Here is a 17,720-nt window from a genome sequence, read left to right as displayed (position 1 = left end):
CTGTTTTGTGATGGTGGGTTAACTAGGAATCAGTACTCCAACTAGGATTGGGATGGCCAGATAACTTGTTATAAGAATGCAATCAATCTGGCCTTTCAGTTTGAAGTTAAAATGAAAAAAAAGTAACAAATTTAGAACAAAGATGAAGGCCATCCTCGAGTGGCTAAATATATTTATTTTTATTTTGTCATATCATGAAGCACCATCTTTTCACATATCAAACTATAATTTTATAAAACAATAGAATCAAGAACTCAGATGAAATATCCTCTTTCCTATAAGTTCTATCTTAAGCAAAAATAACTTCTTTTTCTCACCTTACACATTTTAGCTGATGCATGCTGAAGTTATCAAAAGATGAGAAACAGGGTCTCCATTTAGAAAGCTGTAAGGCTAAAGTTCCTACTCAATGTTTGCCAGTTTGAGATTCTATTTTGAAAATAGGGGCAATATTTAAATTTAGCCCTGTTTTCCCTTTTGATTTCAGTAAATGGTCAACACTTGACCTATTTATGTATCGTTTGTGCAAGAACTCAAGGTTTTTTTTTTCAGAAGGGGAGATTTTTAAAAATTCAGTTATATACTCTAGAAGCTTCTAATCTTAGAATTTGTAATAGTATATCCTAGTACCCAACAACTCAAGGATAATTTTCCAAACTTTAATTTTTATTGACAGATTTCCAGCTTTATTCAGCAAATTCTAGTTTACCAAAATTTCAAAGTACTTGTTAGTTGATTATGTATTTAAGTTAATAATTGCCTAATAAATCAGAACTACAGAATATTATTAAGTAAGAAAAACAGGTAAAGTTAATAAAAAGTTTATTTAATAGATTATTAAGTCATGTTAGAAAATGGAATTTTTATGTCTTTTAGGGAGTACACCTTTAGGATGCTATAAAAAACTAATAGAATATCATAAGAATGGACACCTTTCTTTTAAATATGTGAAGACCTTTAATATGGATGAATATGTAGGTAAGCTATACTTAAATATATTGACTATTATTTGGATATGTTATATTTGGAATAAAATGAATGTAGTTTTAGAATACTAGTATATTTGAATTTATGTTTTGAATATAATATTAATGTATGAATATATTTCCAAAATGTACTGCTTTGAGATGAGATTGGGAGTTTATTTAAAAACCTGTATTTTTGTGATAGTAGCACAGAATAGTGGAAGGCATGAAGGACTAGAAATCAGAAGCTCTGCATTCATCCTGGGCTCTGCCACTCAACAGTGATGTAACTTTAAGCCAGTCTACTCATATTTCTCATTCTCTTTTTTTCTTAAGGCAGAGTTAAAACCAGTGTTGTCAGGATAAACTAAGTAATGTTTATGTAAAAGTAATTAATTAAGTATTTTTTCAAATAAAAAGCTATATTGGTAGCCCTGGAGCTTTTATAATTTATTGTTAACTTGCCGACCTGAAATCTATGATGCATAGAAACTCTGTGTTAAAATTTAAATATAGAAATGTGTATTTAATGGTAGCATAAATAATAGCCAAAGAAGTGTTGTGATCCCACATAATCTGCATACATACAGGATGAATAGAGGAGGAACATGGCTATCATTTCACTTGAATGGCTAATTAATTTATTTTGAGCTTAACATGTAAGTCAGTTTCATTGGTTAAAATTTTGTGTTTGAGAAGAGTATAGTTACTAAGTGCACATGAGCTAGACTGTCTGTGTTTGAATCCTAACTCCTTTGTGAACTATGGGACCTTTGGGAAAGATTCTTATGTTTCAATTGTTCACCTACAAAATGAGACAATAGTGTTCCATAGATGTTTTATCAATTAATGCATACATTTAAGGTGATTAATACTGGGAATATAATCATATATTCCACATAAAAATGCTTTTAAATTGAATATGGTATAGAGAAGTTAGATATATTAAATAGCACTTATGATTTAAAAAGAAAAATAAACTTTAGATTTATTTCAGGAATACTTATATTTTTATTAACTTCATCTTTAGGACTTCCGAGAAATCATCCTGAAAGCTACCATTCTTATATGTGGAATAACTTTTTTAAGCATATCGATATAGATCCTAATAATGCACATATCCTTGACGGGAATGCTGCAGATTTACAAGCAGAATGTGATGCTTTTGAAAAGAAAATAAAGGAAGCTGGAGGAATAGATCTTTTTGTTGGAGGTATGTAAAAACCTTTTGTCATTAACTGTTAGTGTTTGAATTAGGGATTTTTAAATTTAAGAAAGAAATCTTCCCATTGTGTAATGTAAAGAGCACCTGTGGCTGTCCGTAATACCCATTTATTCTGCTACTGATTCCTGTTTTCATTTTCTTCAGAAAATAATCTTAAAATTCCTGTCTTAATCTTCAAATTGACAGCTGGAATCGTTTACCTTATGCCTTGAGAGGTAGATCCCAATCCCCGTTAAACTCTGATAATTACCTCTTTAAAGTTGACAGTTTACTACATCTTTCAAAATGAGTAATATGTTTCTTTACCTAAATGATAGCTTCTCTTTACTATTTCTTTAAAACTCTAGCCAGCCTACTTATCAAATTACAGAGTTTAAACGTTTGCATGAGGAACAGGTGGATTTTAGTAGATTACTTTAATTGTTTCATCTTACTGAGTAATCAGTTAAGAATGATGTAAAACTTTTTACTTACCAGCCTTAAGTTAATATGAGTTAAGCTGTATAATTGTCATAATAAATTCCAAAATTAATGTCTAATTTATCAAATTCCACTTGTAATTTATATATGTGTGTGTGTATACATAATCTACAGTTAAAAATAGGAAGTTTTTTCCTTTGTAATGACAACATGGTTTTCTATTATCAGTATAAACTATCGCAGACAGCTAGCTAATTGCTATAATAGTACATCAACTAAACTAAAATCAGATTTTTTTGCCAGATTCTTTAATATTCAACTAAAAATACTAATGCTGTAAATTATCTGTATATAACTTATTATTAACTTAATAGAACACTGATCAAAATTACATGAATTTGATCTTCAATAGAGCTGTCCTGAGGTTAATTTATACTTGAAGTGGCCAAGTATGGTTGAGATAGTTGATTATCGCTGGGGGAAGTTTGGTTTTAAAGTCAGATGTAAAATTGTATCCTGTTTTAGCCACTTAGTATCTGTATGACCTTGGAAAGTTTATTGAAGTTCAGTATAAGTACATCATTTGTAAAAGAGGATTAATATTAAACATTCCAAAATTTATGAGAATTAATCATGTTGTAACATGTATAAAATGCCTTACACAGTGCTTGGTATATAGTTGGTACTCCGTAAGTGCTACTTCAGTCTTCTCTTTCTCTCTCAACTGTAAATGCTGAAATAATTGTCCCTTAGAATTACTGAATTCCTTGGGATTTTTACCGAATTCCCTCTAGGGACATCCAGCGAGACTGAAATTTTCTCTTTAAGACAGTTTTTACTTCTACCTAGCAGAGTCAATAACATTTACTTTCTTGATAGAATGGTTGTTTATTGGACCAAGAAACCAAGTTAGACTATTGCTTTTCAAATTAGAAGGTTATCTGTTTTCAATAAAATTGACTAATATTACTTCAGTAATCCTAGAGAACATTTGCATACTCCTGCTTTGTACGTATGACTCAATTTTGAGATAATTAACCATTTATACCTTCCAATATTCAGGCTAGACAGTAGATATTTGAGAGTGTCTGAGGGGTGCATAGACCATCTAATCTTTAGATTTTCTAAGCTCCACACCAAAATCTAGTAGAATTACTGGAGTACAACATACTTCAACTGCTTATATCAAAAAATGTTTTCACTCATTTACTATAATGCAAAAAAAGGCTCTTAGTTGTTTGAGGTTCATTATTAAAAGTGGCTGCTTGAAAGTATCTTCATTTGTAGACTTTCTTTCCCCCGTTAATTTATTGACCATACATAAGTATGCATGTGACAAATCTCTTGTAGACTCAAAGATAGGAAATAGATTTTACTATGGGGAATAACACTGATAAGAACACTTGATTTTATTCCTTTGCCTGCCTTCCAGAAAGCATTCATAGCATAAAATAATGTTTAAGCCTGTAACTCTTATCCAAGATGTCTGGTAGAACTTTCCTCTTTCCTTATAACTTTAAATCATTTCGTACTTCTTTTTAGCTAATTTTTTTTGGGAGGGGGTTATGTTTCTTCAGTATGAACCACCTCAGTTCTCCTTTTGAAATAGATGTTGCATAAGTTATAATTATTTATGTTTATCACTGACACCACTAAAAAGAATTTGACTTGATTTTTTAACCAATTTGTCTTAAGCTTCCTGTAGTTGTTTCCCTGCTCTTCCTCGCTCCCAAATATATTTTAAGAGAGTTCCTGTGCCTCTTACATTAACATCTTCAGTGTAGTCATGGATGATCCAATGCCTGACATTTTATATGTACCATCTAAAGGACATAACTGTGCACAGAGAGAGAAGGATTATTGCATTTTCTTTGAACTTTTCCTTATTTGGGATGCCCTATTATTGGATATGTATTCATGAAAGAATCTCATTTGTTGATCTAGGTTTATCATCATTGGATTTTTAGATGAGGATTGGCATCTGGGTCTTACAACTACCCTTCTTTTGTTCCAGGGTTTGGTTAATAAAAACTCTAAGAACTGTGCCAAATGGGATCAAAATATCAGCTTTATTAAAGGTAAAGTTGAAATAGAGATTGCAGTTTGGGCTTGAAGCCAGAATGGGGTTTTTCACTCCTGCTCTTTGAATTGGAAACAGTAGAATGAGAAGAGCTCAGAAATGTTAATCTGCTATTGCTCATTCCAGGGAATTAGAGCAGAGGTCCCTTTCCTAGAGGGAAGAGGGAAAGAAAAAGGAGGAGATACATACTCAAATTTCTAATTCTTCCTCTGATGGAAAACGTGTTGAGAGAAAGGGTAAAAGGTGTATCATGCAATTCCTGACTTAACCCCAGCAATAAGATACACAAACACGGATTTTTAAAAATAAAATCTAGGGCTGGGATCCGGTGGCTCACACCTATAATCCCAGCACTTTGGGAGGCTGAGGTGGGCAGATCACCTGAGGTTGGGAGTTCGACACCAGCCTGACCAACATGGAGAAACCCCGTCTTTACTAAAAAAAATACAAAATTAGCTGGGCGTGGTGGCGCATGCCTGTAATCCCAGCTACTCGGGAGGCTGAGGCGGGAGAATCACTTGAACCTGGGAGGCGGAGGTTGTGATGAGCTGATAGCGTGCCATTGCACTCCAGCCTGGGCAACAAGAGTGAAACTCCGTCTCAAAATGAATAAATAAATAATTTTAAAAATCTAGTTTTACAATAAAATCTAAATATATAAACTTTTAAAATATCTTAAGGCAGTAGTGTCTTGAGTTTTTTGTTGTTGTTGTTGAGACAGAGTCTCGCTCTGTTGCCCGGGCTGGAGTACAGTGGCTTGATCTTGGCTCACTGCAACCTCCATCTCCCAGGTTCAAGCGATCCTCCTGCCTCAGCCTCCCGAGTAGCTGGGACTACAGGTACTTGCCGCCATGCCCGGCTAATTCTTGTATCTTTAGTGGAGATGGGGTTTTGCCACGTTGGCCAGGCTGGTCTCGAACTCCTGACCTCTGGTGATCCACCTGCCTTGGCCTCCCAAAGTGCTAGGATTACAGGTGTGAGCCACTGTGCCTGGCCTAATAGTGTTTTTAAAAAGTAAAAATAAAAGAAGACAGTGGGGAAAATGTTAACCTTCTGATTTGGTTGCATGCTTGGATTCTTTGCTTTGGTAGAAAAAGGAAATAACTAATGGGATCAAAAGTAAATTAACTGGAATGATTCTAGGGTAACTCACAAACTGAAGGAAAAGTTAAAACAACCAAATCTTTGGAAAAACAACCAGAGAACCTCAGATCTCAGAAGTAGAAACTCATCAATCTTCTCCCTGCAGTGCTGTCATCCAGTGCTTCAGTTCACCATGTCGTCTTCCTTACTGTATCCCTGGTCAAGATTCAGATTCAGACAGAGATTCTGATTGGCTCAGCCTGAGACAAGTGCTTATGTCTAGACCACAGTCACTTTACCTAAGAGGGATATAGGAAATTAAAATTGTTCCAGCCCCTCTGGTGAGGGGAGCAAGGCAGAAGAGAACAAGGTGGGAGGTGGAATAAACTATACCGAGCTGACCAAAGAATAGCAACCATACATTCACTTATCCAGCCATTATTTAATAAGTGCGTCCTGTGTGTCACTTGTTGTTCTAAATGCTAAGAATATAGTAATGAAGATAAAGCCCTTACTTTCATGAAGAGTACATGTACATTCTACCCTTAGAACTGTAGGAACACAGGAGTGACATTTACTCCAGACAATGAGTTTTAGAGATGTTTCATAGAGGTGCTGATATCTTAATTTAGACTTAAAGGCTGAATAAGAATTAGCCACATTTAAAAAAATAATTTTATATCAGGAACCTCAGTTATTCATAGCCAACAAGCAAATATCTTGACCCATCTCTGTTATTAACCTTTGCTCATAATTTCAGCTGAGCTGTACACTTCTATGAGGCCCAAATCATCAGTGAGGTCACTAGTAGTAGATCTTAGCAGACTTCATATTTTTTCCTGAAGCTTGTATTTTCCTGATCCCATCCTTCCCTCTTTACACACATATAGAGAAATATAAATGTTAGGGACATGCATACCTAAGAGGAGAAACAGAACACTTTTACAAATCTAGAGAATTTAATGTCTATAATTAATATATATTTATAAGCAGATACATACTTAATAGTAGAAATAGTCAATGCATATTAACCATATGTAGGTCTGGCCTCATGTCTCCATATTAAAATTCATAAATTGTTGTACTTTGGCATTCTGTACTTGCTTCAATAGAGTATTCATTTCTTCATTTTTCAAAATTGGGTTACTCTTTGTCATATTTTATCTTGTTGTGGCTTGGGAAAATTTTGTTAAACTTGTGTGCTAAGTGTCAGTAAAATAGAGATATCATTAAAGTAAATATGCAGAATGTAAATGTAAAAGATATTTTAACGACTCAAGGAATTGGTGGATTTATTTTTTGGCTGAGGTTACCAGAAATGTGACTAGCTACTAGGGTACTTATAAATAAAACTCGATTTATTTATGTCATGGAAAGATTCTTAAGTTTGTGAAAAGCATTACCTTCCATTTCCTTCAAATAAGAATGTCATATTCCTGTCTATATTTTAGAGGTAATCCTAGAATATTAGAGTTGGCACTAGGTCTCTTTAAAGTAGTGTTTTTAAAACTGGTTGTCACCCATTATTATATCATAAAATCAATATAGCCAGTCACATGCAACATTTTCCGTTTGTTAATGAAATGCAATGTCATAGAAAACAGCTTGTATGGTTCCTAGTAAGGGTAAGTATGATTTCATGGAAATCTTAATTATATTTTATGTTTGTGTTGTATATGTGTATATCTATATATACTAGATTGCAATATCAAATGTTATTTCTTACAAGGGTTACAGTCAGAAGTTTGAAAAAAAAAAACTGTTGCCCTAGACATTATCTTGTCCAATCCACACATTTTTATAAGTGAGGAAACTCTCCTACAGAAAGGTCTACTAGTTAATTGCCCTATCTGGACTACAACCAAGTAAATTAAAGTGTGACTATAAAGATGTCCAAGTTAGGAATCAGAAGACGGATCCGAGTCCTGTCTCAGTATTTACCCAGCTGTGACGTTGAACAAGTCACTTATTTTTCTTGAGCATCAAAATTTCCTTTTGTGTTTAAAAAAGGTGGAGGAAATGAGGGAAATAGATGTGGCTAATCTGACCATCTCATAAGATTATTAAATAATATTTGATAATCTGTTGTGATGATGCATGTGAAAGGGCTTTATAAATTATCAAATGTTATATTAATATAAGGTGATACTTAATTTTACTATTAGAATCATGCCAGCTCATTGCTAAACATGTAGAAAACATGGAAACGTTTGTTGAATCAATAAAGAAACAAATATTTTAATGCAGTAATAGGAATTCAAGTATAAAATAAAACAAGGTAAGTGATTTTTTTTTGTTCTTTAACGCACATTGAACTTTGTGAAACCTATTTACTTCATGTGTATATGTATGTATATTTCTTTTGAAAGGAATTGGTCCAGATGGTCATATCGCTTTCAATGAGCCTGGATCCAGTTTAGTATCAAGGACAAGATTAAAGACTCTAGCAATGGATACTATCTTGGCAAATGCCAAATATTTTGATGGAGATTTAACAAAAGTGCCAACTATGGCTCTAACTGTTGGTGTGGGGACAGTGATGGATGCTAGAGAAGTAAGCATTAAATGTTCTTTGCTGTTTTTCTTTTGATGTTAATATATTAATATTTTGGAGGGGTTATGATGCTGAATAAGTGATATTTTGATTGCATTCTATTTGCAGTATAAATTGTTTTCTAGTTTTCAGTAACCAACTTTTGTCAGTCTCATTGACATGTTTAGGGATCAATTAAGTCTTTTGGAGCTGTAAACTAAGAATTAAGCACCACCACTTTTGAGGTACTACTTCACTTGCTTATTCCTGCTCCAGTTTGAGGTCCTAAAATCTTACTGATCACATGATTTGTTTTTTATTGAAAGTGTCTCATGACAGGACCGTTGGGACAGTGATGCAATGCTAGTTACACTACATCTTTTTTGGAGCTCACAGGATGATTTAAATGCTTTTTGACTGTATGTTATGTAGGATGATAGAGCCCTGTTGGTTTCCAGCAGAAAAGGAACTCAGCTAGGGCTGCAACTGTTTTACATTTGGTATATTTAAGCATGGAAGAGCTCTGAACAGCAGACTCTGTGTAATTTTTAAGTTTTTTTAAATTGGACTGTCATTTTCTTCCTTGAGAATACAGAACAAATTGTAGTCAGTTCATGGTTATATGTGGTTAAATTACATGGAAACCCAGAACTCTGTTCCTTTCTGGTAGCCAGATGGGACAGGTTCAGAGGAAAAAAATATAGACAAGGTATGATGAAAAAGTAACTTATCTTGATATAATTATATTTAAACTTGAACATACTAATAGAACTGCCCATCAAAATATATGAGAAACCTAGAAATCATATGTATATGAAAAAAGACCTTTCAAGGACTGAAATTTCATAGTCAATAAGTTGAAAAAAGGATTTTAGAGCAATCTTATTTCTAAAATGTGAAACTGAGTTATGTAATAGATTTATTACATTTAACAAGATGTAAGTTTTAATACAGTTTTTATGCTGATTTTTAGAACAAACAATTACTCAAATATTGAGTTTTTTCTTTGGGTCTTTTTTTGCCCAGACAGGAGTGCAGTGTGTGATTACAGCTTACTGCAGCCTCAACCTCCTGGGCTCAAGAGATCTTCCCACCCCAGCCTCCTAAGTAGCTGGGACTTCAGGCACACACCACCATACCTGGCTGATTTTTCAGTTTTTCAGTTTTTTTTGTTTTGTTTTGTTTTTTTTGGAAGTGACAAGGTCTCACTGTGTTGCCCAGGCTAATTTCCTCATTTATTAAAAATTACATTCGACTTAAAAATTCCAACCAAGAAGGGATGTGGAGGATTTAATATGAGCTTATAGATTTTCATAAATCATTTGTATCAGTCTATGAGATGATTAAATGTTGATTATTCTTTAAAATGAGCTTTCATAACCTTTTAAAATAGTGTTATTGCTACACTTAAGTAGCAAAAAGCTGTATCAGTGCAACATCTGCCTGAGCACTGGTTCTCAAACATTAGTGTACATAAGAATCACCTGGTATCCACATCTAGCTTGCTTCTTTAAATTTAGGGATTCTGCAGTTTGAACAAACAACAAATTATTCCATATAGTTTGTCCTTTCCCATGATATGAGAAATAATCTCCTTGAGAGTAGAACAGGTATGATATAACTAATCACATATCAGATCAAGTCTATTTAAAGACCAATTTGTTTTATCTATGCCTTAGCCATAGATAAACACCAATAATGAATTCTTCATCCTATACTAAGCTTCCAGCAGCCTCCTTTCTCTCCATTCCCTTCATAATGTTAATGCCAGGTATGTACTTACCTTTTCTCACCAATAAAAGTTTGGTTGCCTTTTTTTTCTCAGTATATATACTTGATGTTGAGATTTCTTGCCACCTGTCCCATTACCTTTTTATAGAGTGTGCATCAATAATGAAAAGAGTCTTAGCTCATATTGTCTAATTGTTAGAACTTTTACAAGAGGCAATGTAATGTAATTGTTAATCGCTAAGAATATGCACTGTAGAAAAAAACTACTTGTTTGTATCTTACCAAAACATTGGGCAAGTTACAGAATATGCCTCAGTTTCCTTATCTTTAAAATATGAGTAAGAATAGTATTTCTCTCATGATGGTGTTTTGAGAAGTTGATGTAATTCAAGGAGAGTGCAGAGTATTTCCTCCCATTTTAGGTCTAGTTATAAAATATGTAATACAAAATTTGTTATAAATATTTTAGAACTACAGCAATTTTAACATTGTTTTTTAAAACAATTGTAATGAGGAAAAAATGTTTAAAGATTATATTGCAAAAATATGTGTGTAGATGAGGTGTTAAATGGGATCAATTTCCAGCTTAAACATGATAAAGAAAAGATTCTGACACATATACATTCACATTTGCAACATGTCATTGCATTATTTCATTGGCATTTAGGGACTGGGGACCAAGAGCTTGGATTTTCTGTAGCTTATAAGGGTAATATCAGTCATATGTGATTATAAGACAGTTCCTATGTGCTTATAAGACAGTTCCTATGTTTAAGTAGATCCCTAATCCTTCTTTAAATCCAGTTTTTATTCTGAGTCAACTTTGAATAGCACATGTTCAGTGAAATGCTCTTCAGGCTTTTGTTGATAACTCTTCAAATTACCTGTTGTTTTAGAGTCTTTGCTTTTCTGACATAATATCTTTTGCTTATCTAGACTACAGCAACTTGGTGTATCATTCTAGATTGTATAAATTATTTATAGATTTGTAACTCTGCTTTTGCAAGACAGTCCTTTTGTTTCTTTTTCTTCATTGTCCCACGTTTCTTTTACACATCATCATTTACTCTGTTAAAAATTACAGGTATCATAGTGTTTGTATTAATACCCCGTAACAAGATATTGTGTTGCTTTGTTAAACTAGAAGCAACATTTTGTGCTTGTTAACCTTAAAAAGTAGAAATAAATACCTTGAACTATTATGTGGAGCTATGTATTTTTCTTACTCTCAGAAAAAATATTGGTGCTGAAGTTCTCGTTTAAAAAAAATAGAGCTTCTTACTCATTTGGAACAAGTTTTAACAATTGATGTTCATAATTTTTCAGGTAATGATCCTTATAACAGGGGCACACAAGGCATTTGCCCTGTACAAAGCAATAGAAGAAGGAGTCAATCACATGTGGACTGTTTCCGCTTTCCAGCAGCATCCCCGGACTATTTTTGTATGCGATGAAGATGCTACTTTAGAATTAAGAGTTAAAACTGTGAAATACTTTAAAGGTGAGCACTGAATTTCAAAGGTCCACTGAGATAATCTGTTGTGGATGACAATTAAAACTTACTGTGACTGTGGAGTTAAATCCCACACGGTGACCTACTGAAAAGTGGCAACACACAGCTGGTTCTTTCAAGGAATGGAAAGTTCTCATCTCAGATAATAGTATCTTCAAAGTAGTACCTATTTTTTCTTTCATGAAGAGAATCTCTTCAGTCTCTATTTTCAGTAAACAATTTTTCTTGAAATCCAAGGTTTAATAATTTGCTTTCATATTGAATATACAAGACCAAATAACCCAAAAGAAAATGTATCTTTGTCCATTCTGGATTTCTTTTCATGTTTACTAGTCCCACCTCAATCCCTCTTCCTCACTCCCCTCTAACCTAAATTCAGAACCTAATCAGTGGATAATAGAGATCTCCCACTATCTAATTTAATCTTTACAATTTTAAGCCAATTTATTCCCGTATATTAAAGTTATAATGTCTAAATGTTAAAATAGTATGGAATAAACTCTGCAAGTAAGCAGGAGTTTGATTGCCCAGACTTCATGTTGATTTTCCTTTTTGCTTTTTCCTGTAGTCTAGTTCAGTAAGTCAGAAACCTTACTGTACCAGGCTGTGTAATACAAAACACATATGCTTGATGTAATGGTTTTAAGAGATTTCAAGGGACATTTTGCCTATACCCAATGTAGAACCCATTCTCTGATTTAAGAGTCAGCTCCACATATTACACATATGTAAGCAAACTGTACAAACAGGTGATTTTCATAAAGCACCTGTATTTACATAGCTGATATTAAAAGTTACATAGTTGATCATATAGATAGGTCAGTGACTAAGTATGTAGTATGTATGCTACTTTTGCTACATGATTATACCTTTTAATCTTTTTTACTCTAGTAACTAGGTATTTATTTTAATGCCTATTGGAAAATACATTGAATAAATCAAAGCTATATTTTTTGGATATTATTGCTTAAGACAAGGTCCAAAAAAGCTACCATATTTGGCTCTAATACACATTGATCTTGCTGATGTTGGACTGTGTCTTAAAACTGGTGTCAGATCATAGTTTACTGGGTAGCATTTTTTTCTCAGTGGTATATAAAATGATGTGTCTTACAATCTATAGCATCTCATATTCAGAAATAAAGTATATAATCTGAAATTTTTAATTCAATGCTAAGAAAACCAACTCATATTTCATGTATATGTGTGAATATGGCAAATATCTTAAAGGTGTTATACAAATAACTGACATTTGGCAAGCATTGAAAATAGTCTATTTTTAAACAAAATGCTGATCATGCTTTGTATGTAGTTTTGTATTTGTACTTAGGTTTCATGAGCATTTTCCTGTTTTAGTAAATATTTGGAAGCATTTTAATGGACAGTTAAGCACATAAATGGTAATTTATTTAAACATTTCCTTATTGTTTAACACTTAAAGATTATTTCTAGTCATTTATATTTTTACCATTTAAATTACTAATTTACCAAGCCACAAATATATCAGATTAAACTGAAAAATTGAAAAACTGAAAAACTTCTGATTTGTGAATAAAACAGAGCATTTGATGGAGTTTTAACTCTATTTTCCCATGTAATCCTTCAGATTTCATCCCAAATAATAGATTCCTTGACTACAAGGAATCGTCACGATCCACAAATTTTAATTCCAGTTTTAAGGAGATTCATTTAACATGGCCATTTTCTAGTCCTCATTAAGTCCCAGATAAATCCCTGTATTAATCTAATTTTGTCACAATTTGGTTTTTATCAGATTTTTATATATTGGTGAATATTTAATAAGATATTTAATAATAGCCAATATCTCTATGACCAGGCACTATTCTAAATGCATTTTACTTATTGATTTACTTATCACAAAAATGTTATGAAATGGGTATTCATAGTCCCATTTTTAAATTAATAGGCTTAACAGAGACATTAAGCTACTTACCCAAAGTCATACAGCACATATTTGGGCAGAGCTGGGTAATAGAAATCAAAATCAGGCTGATCTCTGGAGTATGTAGGCTTTTGTCTATTCTGTTATACTGCCTCCCAGAATAAACTCTAGGTATGATACCATCTACATCAAAACCATATTTCCATCTGCCTTTTTCCCATATCATAATCACTGCTTCCATAAAAGGTATATAGACATATGTTAGATAATTTAAAATAGAAGGGTGGTAGATGTTTATATGTATTTAGTTCTTTTAGTTCATCTATCTAATTGTAAGCTCTTCCGAAAAATTTTGAAACAGACCATTCATGAGAGGATAGCTGCACTGCATCAAGAGGACACAGTATTTTCCACTTTGGAGCTGTATTTCTGAAGAGGTTTCAGGGTATCAGCCTCTGTTAGGATACCTCCTTCAATATGAAGACAGAATTTAGATATTCTAGGCTACATATGGGCCTCATTTTACAGTATTTTAGTAAAGGGTAGAGAAATTGAATATTCTTAAATAAACATATTTCAAATGTAGTTTGTATACTTTTCATACCTCCATTGAGTTACTAGTATATCAAAATACTGGAGGATGTAAATTCCTATAATTGTCATCCATAACTCTTCAAATTCCATTCACATCACTACCCTTTCTTCTGTCATCACTAAAAAGTGCCGACCAGAATCTTAAAGGGTTTTATTTAGTGCCTAGATAAGATCTAGGTTAACTAGAACCAAAACAATAAAAATTGTCAGTAAATGCAAGTTTATTTCAATATATACCTATATAACAGTATGTACCTTTTGAAAGATAGAAGTTAATCACAAGACAACAAGTTTACTACCTGGGGATTTGTTTTATTCATTCTCGCTTTTCATTTTTGCTTTTTAAATAGAACAGCTTTATCTTTGATTTTTAGTATATTTTCATGACATCATCATCATGAGTAAATTTTCTCTTACTTTGTATTTAGGCTTCACCTCAGTAGTTTGACAAAGGTAGAATGAGTTCATTTTGAGTCAAAACCATAAAAGTTACTTTGTATAGACATGGGTTAGAATCTGTGACATTTACCCTTCTGGTAACGTTTCAGGAAGTCTGGTGCATTTTTATCAGAATTATTTGTTTGACTTAAGTAGCAATTATTTATTTATATAAAATTCATATGTAGAAAGTTGTCAGTTTTTACCTAAAGTCACAGTAAATATTTGACTTAATATCTAAAAAGCAATTAGTAGAATTTTCAAAACAATTATTTCTAGTTTGGAAGCAGTCCTATTTGATGTATAAAAGATATATCCAATGTATAGTAAGGAAAAAAATTTTATAAAGGAGTTGAATTTTTAATATTTTTACTGGTATTTTAAGTTGCATGTATTTTAAAGCTCTGTGTATTCTTTCCTTAAAGTTGTTAGCAAATGACAGATGAATACTATTTAAGTAGAAAAATGATCCTCTACAAAGTGATACTCTGGAAAATGTTGCATCTTCTAAATCATACAGCTGATATTACCCGTATCTTTGTTGTCCCCTCTCCTACTGGACGTGAAGTTTCAGGTGACCTTCAAGTAGGCTGTTGAGAAGCATTCTCTTACTTTCAGTTGCAGCACTAGTGAATGGAATGCTTCCCCCTTCCCTCCTTTAGAGTCCGATTCTTATGGTTAGAATTTCTCCTGCTACACAAACACTTCCCAGTACTCTTTGCTTGTCCCTTAAAAGTGGGTCTTTCTCAAAGTTGGGATTTTAGAGTCCTTTTTGCAGCCTTTCTGACAAGGAACATCTGTTTACTAACAAGCAACCTCTCTCTCCAATCCAGTAATCCCATTTCCTGCAAAACCGCATTAAGTGCCTTTCCCCACCCTCCCATGTTCTCAATACCGGGAAAATTTAACTCATTTCTTTACCCTCCAAAATATAAAATCTCTGGTTCATTAACTGGGTCAAAGACAGTCTTTTTAGAACTTTTTTCTCCCCAAAGAAATATAGTACTGAGGCATTAAAACAGGAGTAACTGGAAGATCAGCTATTTCCCAAGCAGCTTCCATAGCTAACAACAGTCTGCAAGTATATGTACCAATTACAAAATGAAAGTTATAATCTACCTGATTTAAAAATCTAAATTTCTATTCTGAATTAAATGATTTAATACAGGTTGTTTTCTGTATTGTTTTAGTAACCCTCCCTCAGTGTAGAATTTGTAATCAACCTTTGTCATAAATACACATGCCAAACTATTGGAAAATAATTTGCCAGATGAATGGATAGGGTAATGTATTAAGAGTGAGACAGCAGTTCTGAGCCCCTGGCTGGAGTCTAGTAGAGGAACTGCCAGAGGCTCAAGATCAACATAGACTTTTAGATATAATTAAAACATATTATCTAAGTCAGTGTTCAAATTTGTCATGCTGAATCTCTTTGAAGACAAGAAATGCTCTTCTGGTTACTCCCAAAGTACCTGTACACATTCTAGATCTGCACTGTTACATAATTATAAATTGGTATTTGCTAGGTAGATAAAACTTAAGACATTCTGAAACATTTCTATTTGTACTTTTTCAATAAACTTGACTATATCAAGATGGGAACTAAACAGGCTTACTGTGTCTTATAAAAAATACTTTGTTGTCTAAAGTAAATGAGATAGTTCGAAATTAACAAAAACAACTAGAACTGTGCTTTTTTTCTTTAAGGTCTAATGCATGTGCACAATAAACTTGTGGATCCACTATTCAGTATGAAAGATGGAAATTGAAGGAGACTGGAGCAAAATTCTGCTTGAATGAACAGAGCACTTTTTACTAAGTAGTAGATGAATTTTCAGCTATGCAATATGACAAAACATGGGGAATTTTGAAGACTGTCATTTTTTCATTCGAGTCTCTATGTTCAACATTCCATATTTTGAATATTTGTATCTTGTACTTGGGTTTAAGAGAAGTAGCTGGCTCTCAAGATTGACTGGCTATTTATTATAAAGTACTGAAGTCACATAGCCACCTATAAAACAGCATAGAAATGTCTGCCTGTTTAAAAAGTCATTTTAAAGGTAGAGTGTACACATCAGGCACCATTTGTGATACGACTCCAGTGGCATATATTTCATTTTTTAATGACAAGACACTCCAAACCTTTCAGATAACAAACTATCATTGCAGACCTTCACTTTTGGAATGCAATCTTTATATTTTCTGTGCATCACACACATGCTTTTCTGCACGTGGTTGCCTTAGTCATCTTCCTACAGCACCATCTAGACATCAAAAATTGTGCTATATATCGTTGGTAAAGGAAATTTGAAGAGATGACAGTGCCTAAAAGTACAGTTTACATCCTTTTGGAAAGTATGTGTAAGTGCATGTTTTTTGTGCACCTTCTTCTATAGCACTTTTTTACAAATATCTTATTTTTATTTAACGACTTGGGTTCATGTCCCTAATATAAGTATCTTGACAATTATGAGCTTTATACCTAGCAATCCACTTCAGGAAATTCTTTTGGAGAATATTTTCTGATTATTGTTAAACTTAATATACGATTAGCTTTATTCCTTATAAAATGTCTAAAAGAATAATACGAAGTATATATAAAAGGAATTACTGTAAACTACATTGCCATAGCAATTTACATAAAAGTATATTGTTTTCTATCTTTAACTCAAATAAAGCGTGTAATAAATAAGTTATCTAAATTTTATTTCCAGAAGTGAACCTGAAGAATACATGCATTCGACTCCCAACAATTATAGTACATGTGAACCTGCATTTATTTTGGGTTTGTTACCATCATGCATTAGGAGAGTTAGGTTAAAAGATGTCTCTGCCTCTGTGGGGAGCAAAAAAATGCTCCTTTTGCTTATTTTGCATTTCATAAGCCCACCTGGTAGAAGAAGCCTTATCTGCTTGTCTATGTGATTAAAATGTAGTTTCTTAAAATATTAAAATAGCAAATAAATTAATGAAATAAATTGGTAATAGGGTTTTATGGTTAAAAGTGGGGGATGGGGTAAATTATGCTGCTTTATTTTAATTCCAGATATTTTAATAGCCTTATAAATGTTTTTTAAATAACTAGGGGGTAACATTCCACTTACACTTCCAGTAATAAGAATCATTTACTACAAACTATGCTGACTACCTTAGAAAGTCATACAGCATCACAGTGAAAAAGCTAAAGGTACCTGTTGTGCTACATGATTCACCAGTTATTTCCGTGCTTTAA

At 33.0% G+C, this 17,720-nt stretch overlaps 1 protein-coding gene across 3 annotated transcripts in view; it reads left to right on the top strand.

Moving 5' to 3' along the window:
* Positions 1-17,720, top strand: part of GNPDA2 (glucosamine-6-phosphate deaminase 2) — a 34,882-nt gene that overhangs the window by 7,323 nt on the left and 9,839 nt on the right. For 2 of the 3 annotated variants that reach the window (XM_024245923.3, XM_024245924.3), the window contains 5 exons: positions 877-978; positions 1,996-2,178; positions 8,143-8,327; positions 11,364-11,538; positions 16,193-17,180. In XM_024245923.3, the coding sequence (XP_024101691.1) occupies positions 877-978; positions 1,996-2,178; positions 8,143-8,327; positions 11,364-11,538; positions 16,193-16,254 (707 nt within the window). In that variant the 3' untranslated portion in view covers positions 16,255-17,180. Of the gene's footprint in view, positions 1-876; positions 979-1,995; positions 2,179-8,142; positions 8,328-11,363; positions 11,539-16,192; positions 17,181-17,720 lie in introns of those variants that run through there. The other variant, XM_054553866.2, reaches the window with a different exon arrangement.

The sequence above is a fragment of the Pongo abelii genome, chromosome 3, assembly GCF_028885655.2.
Source record: "Pongo abelii isolate AG06213 chromosome 3, NHGRI_mPonAbe1-v2.0_pri, whole genome shotgun sequence".
NCBI lineage: Eukaryota > Metazoa > Chordata > Mammalia > Primates > Hominidae > Pongo > Pongo abelii.
The sequence above is the reverse complement of the archived record's forward strand: the minus strand, read 5'-3'. Positions and strand labels throughout refer to the sequence as shown.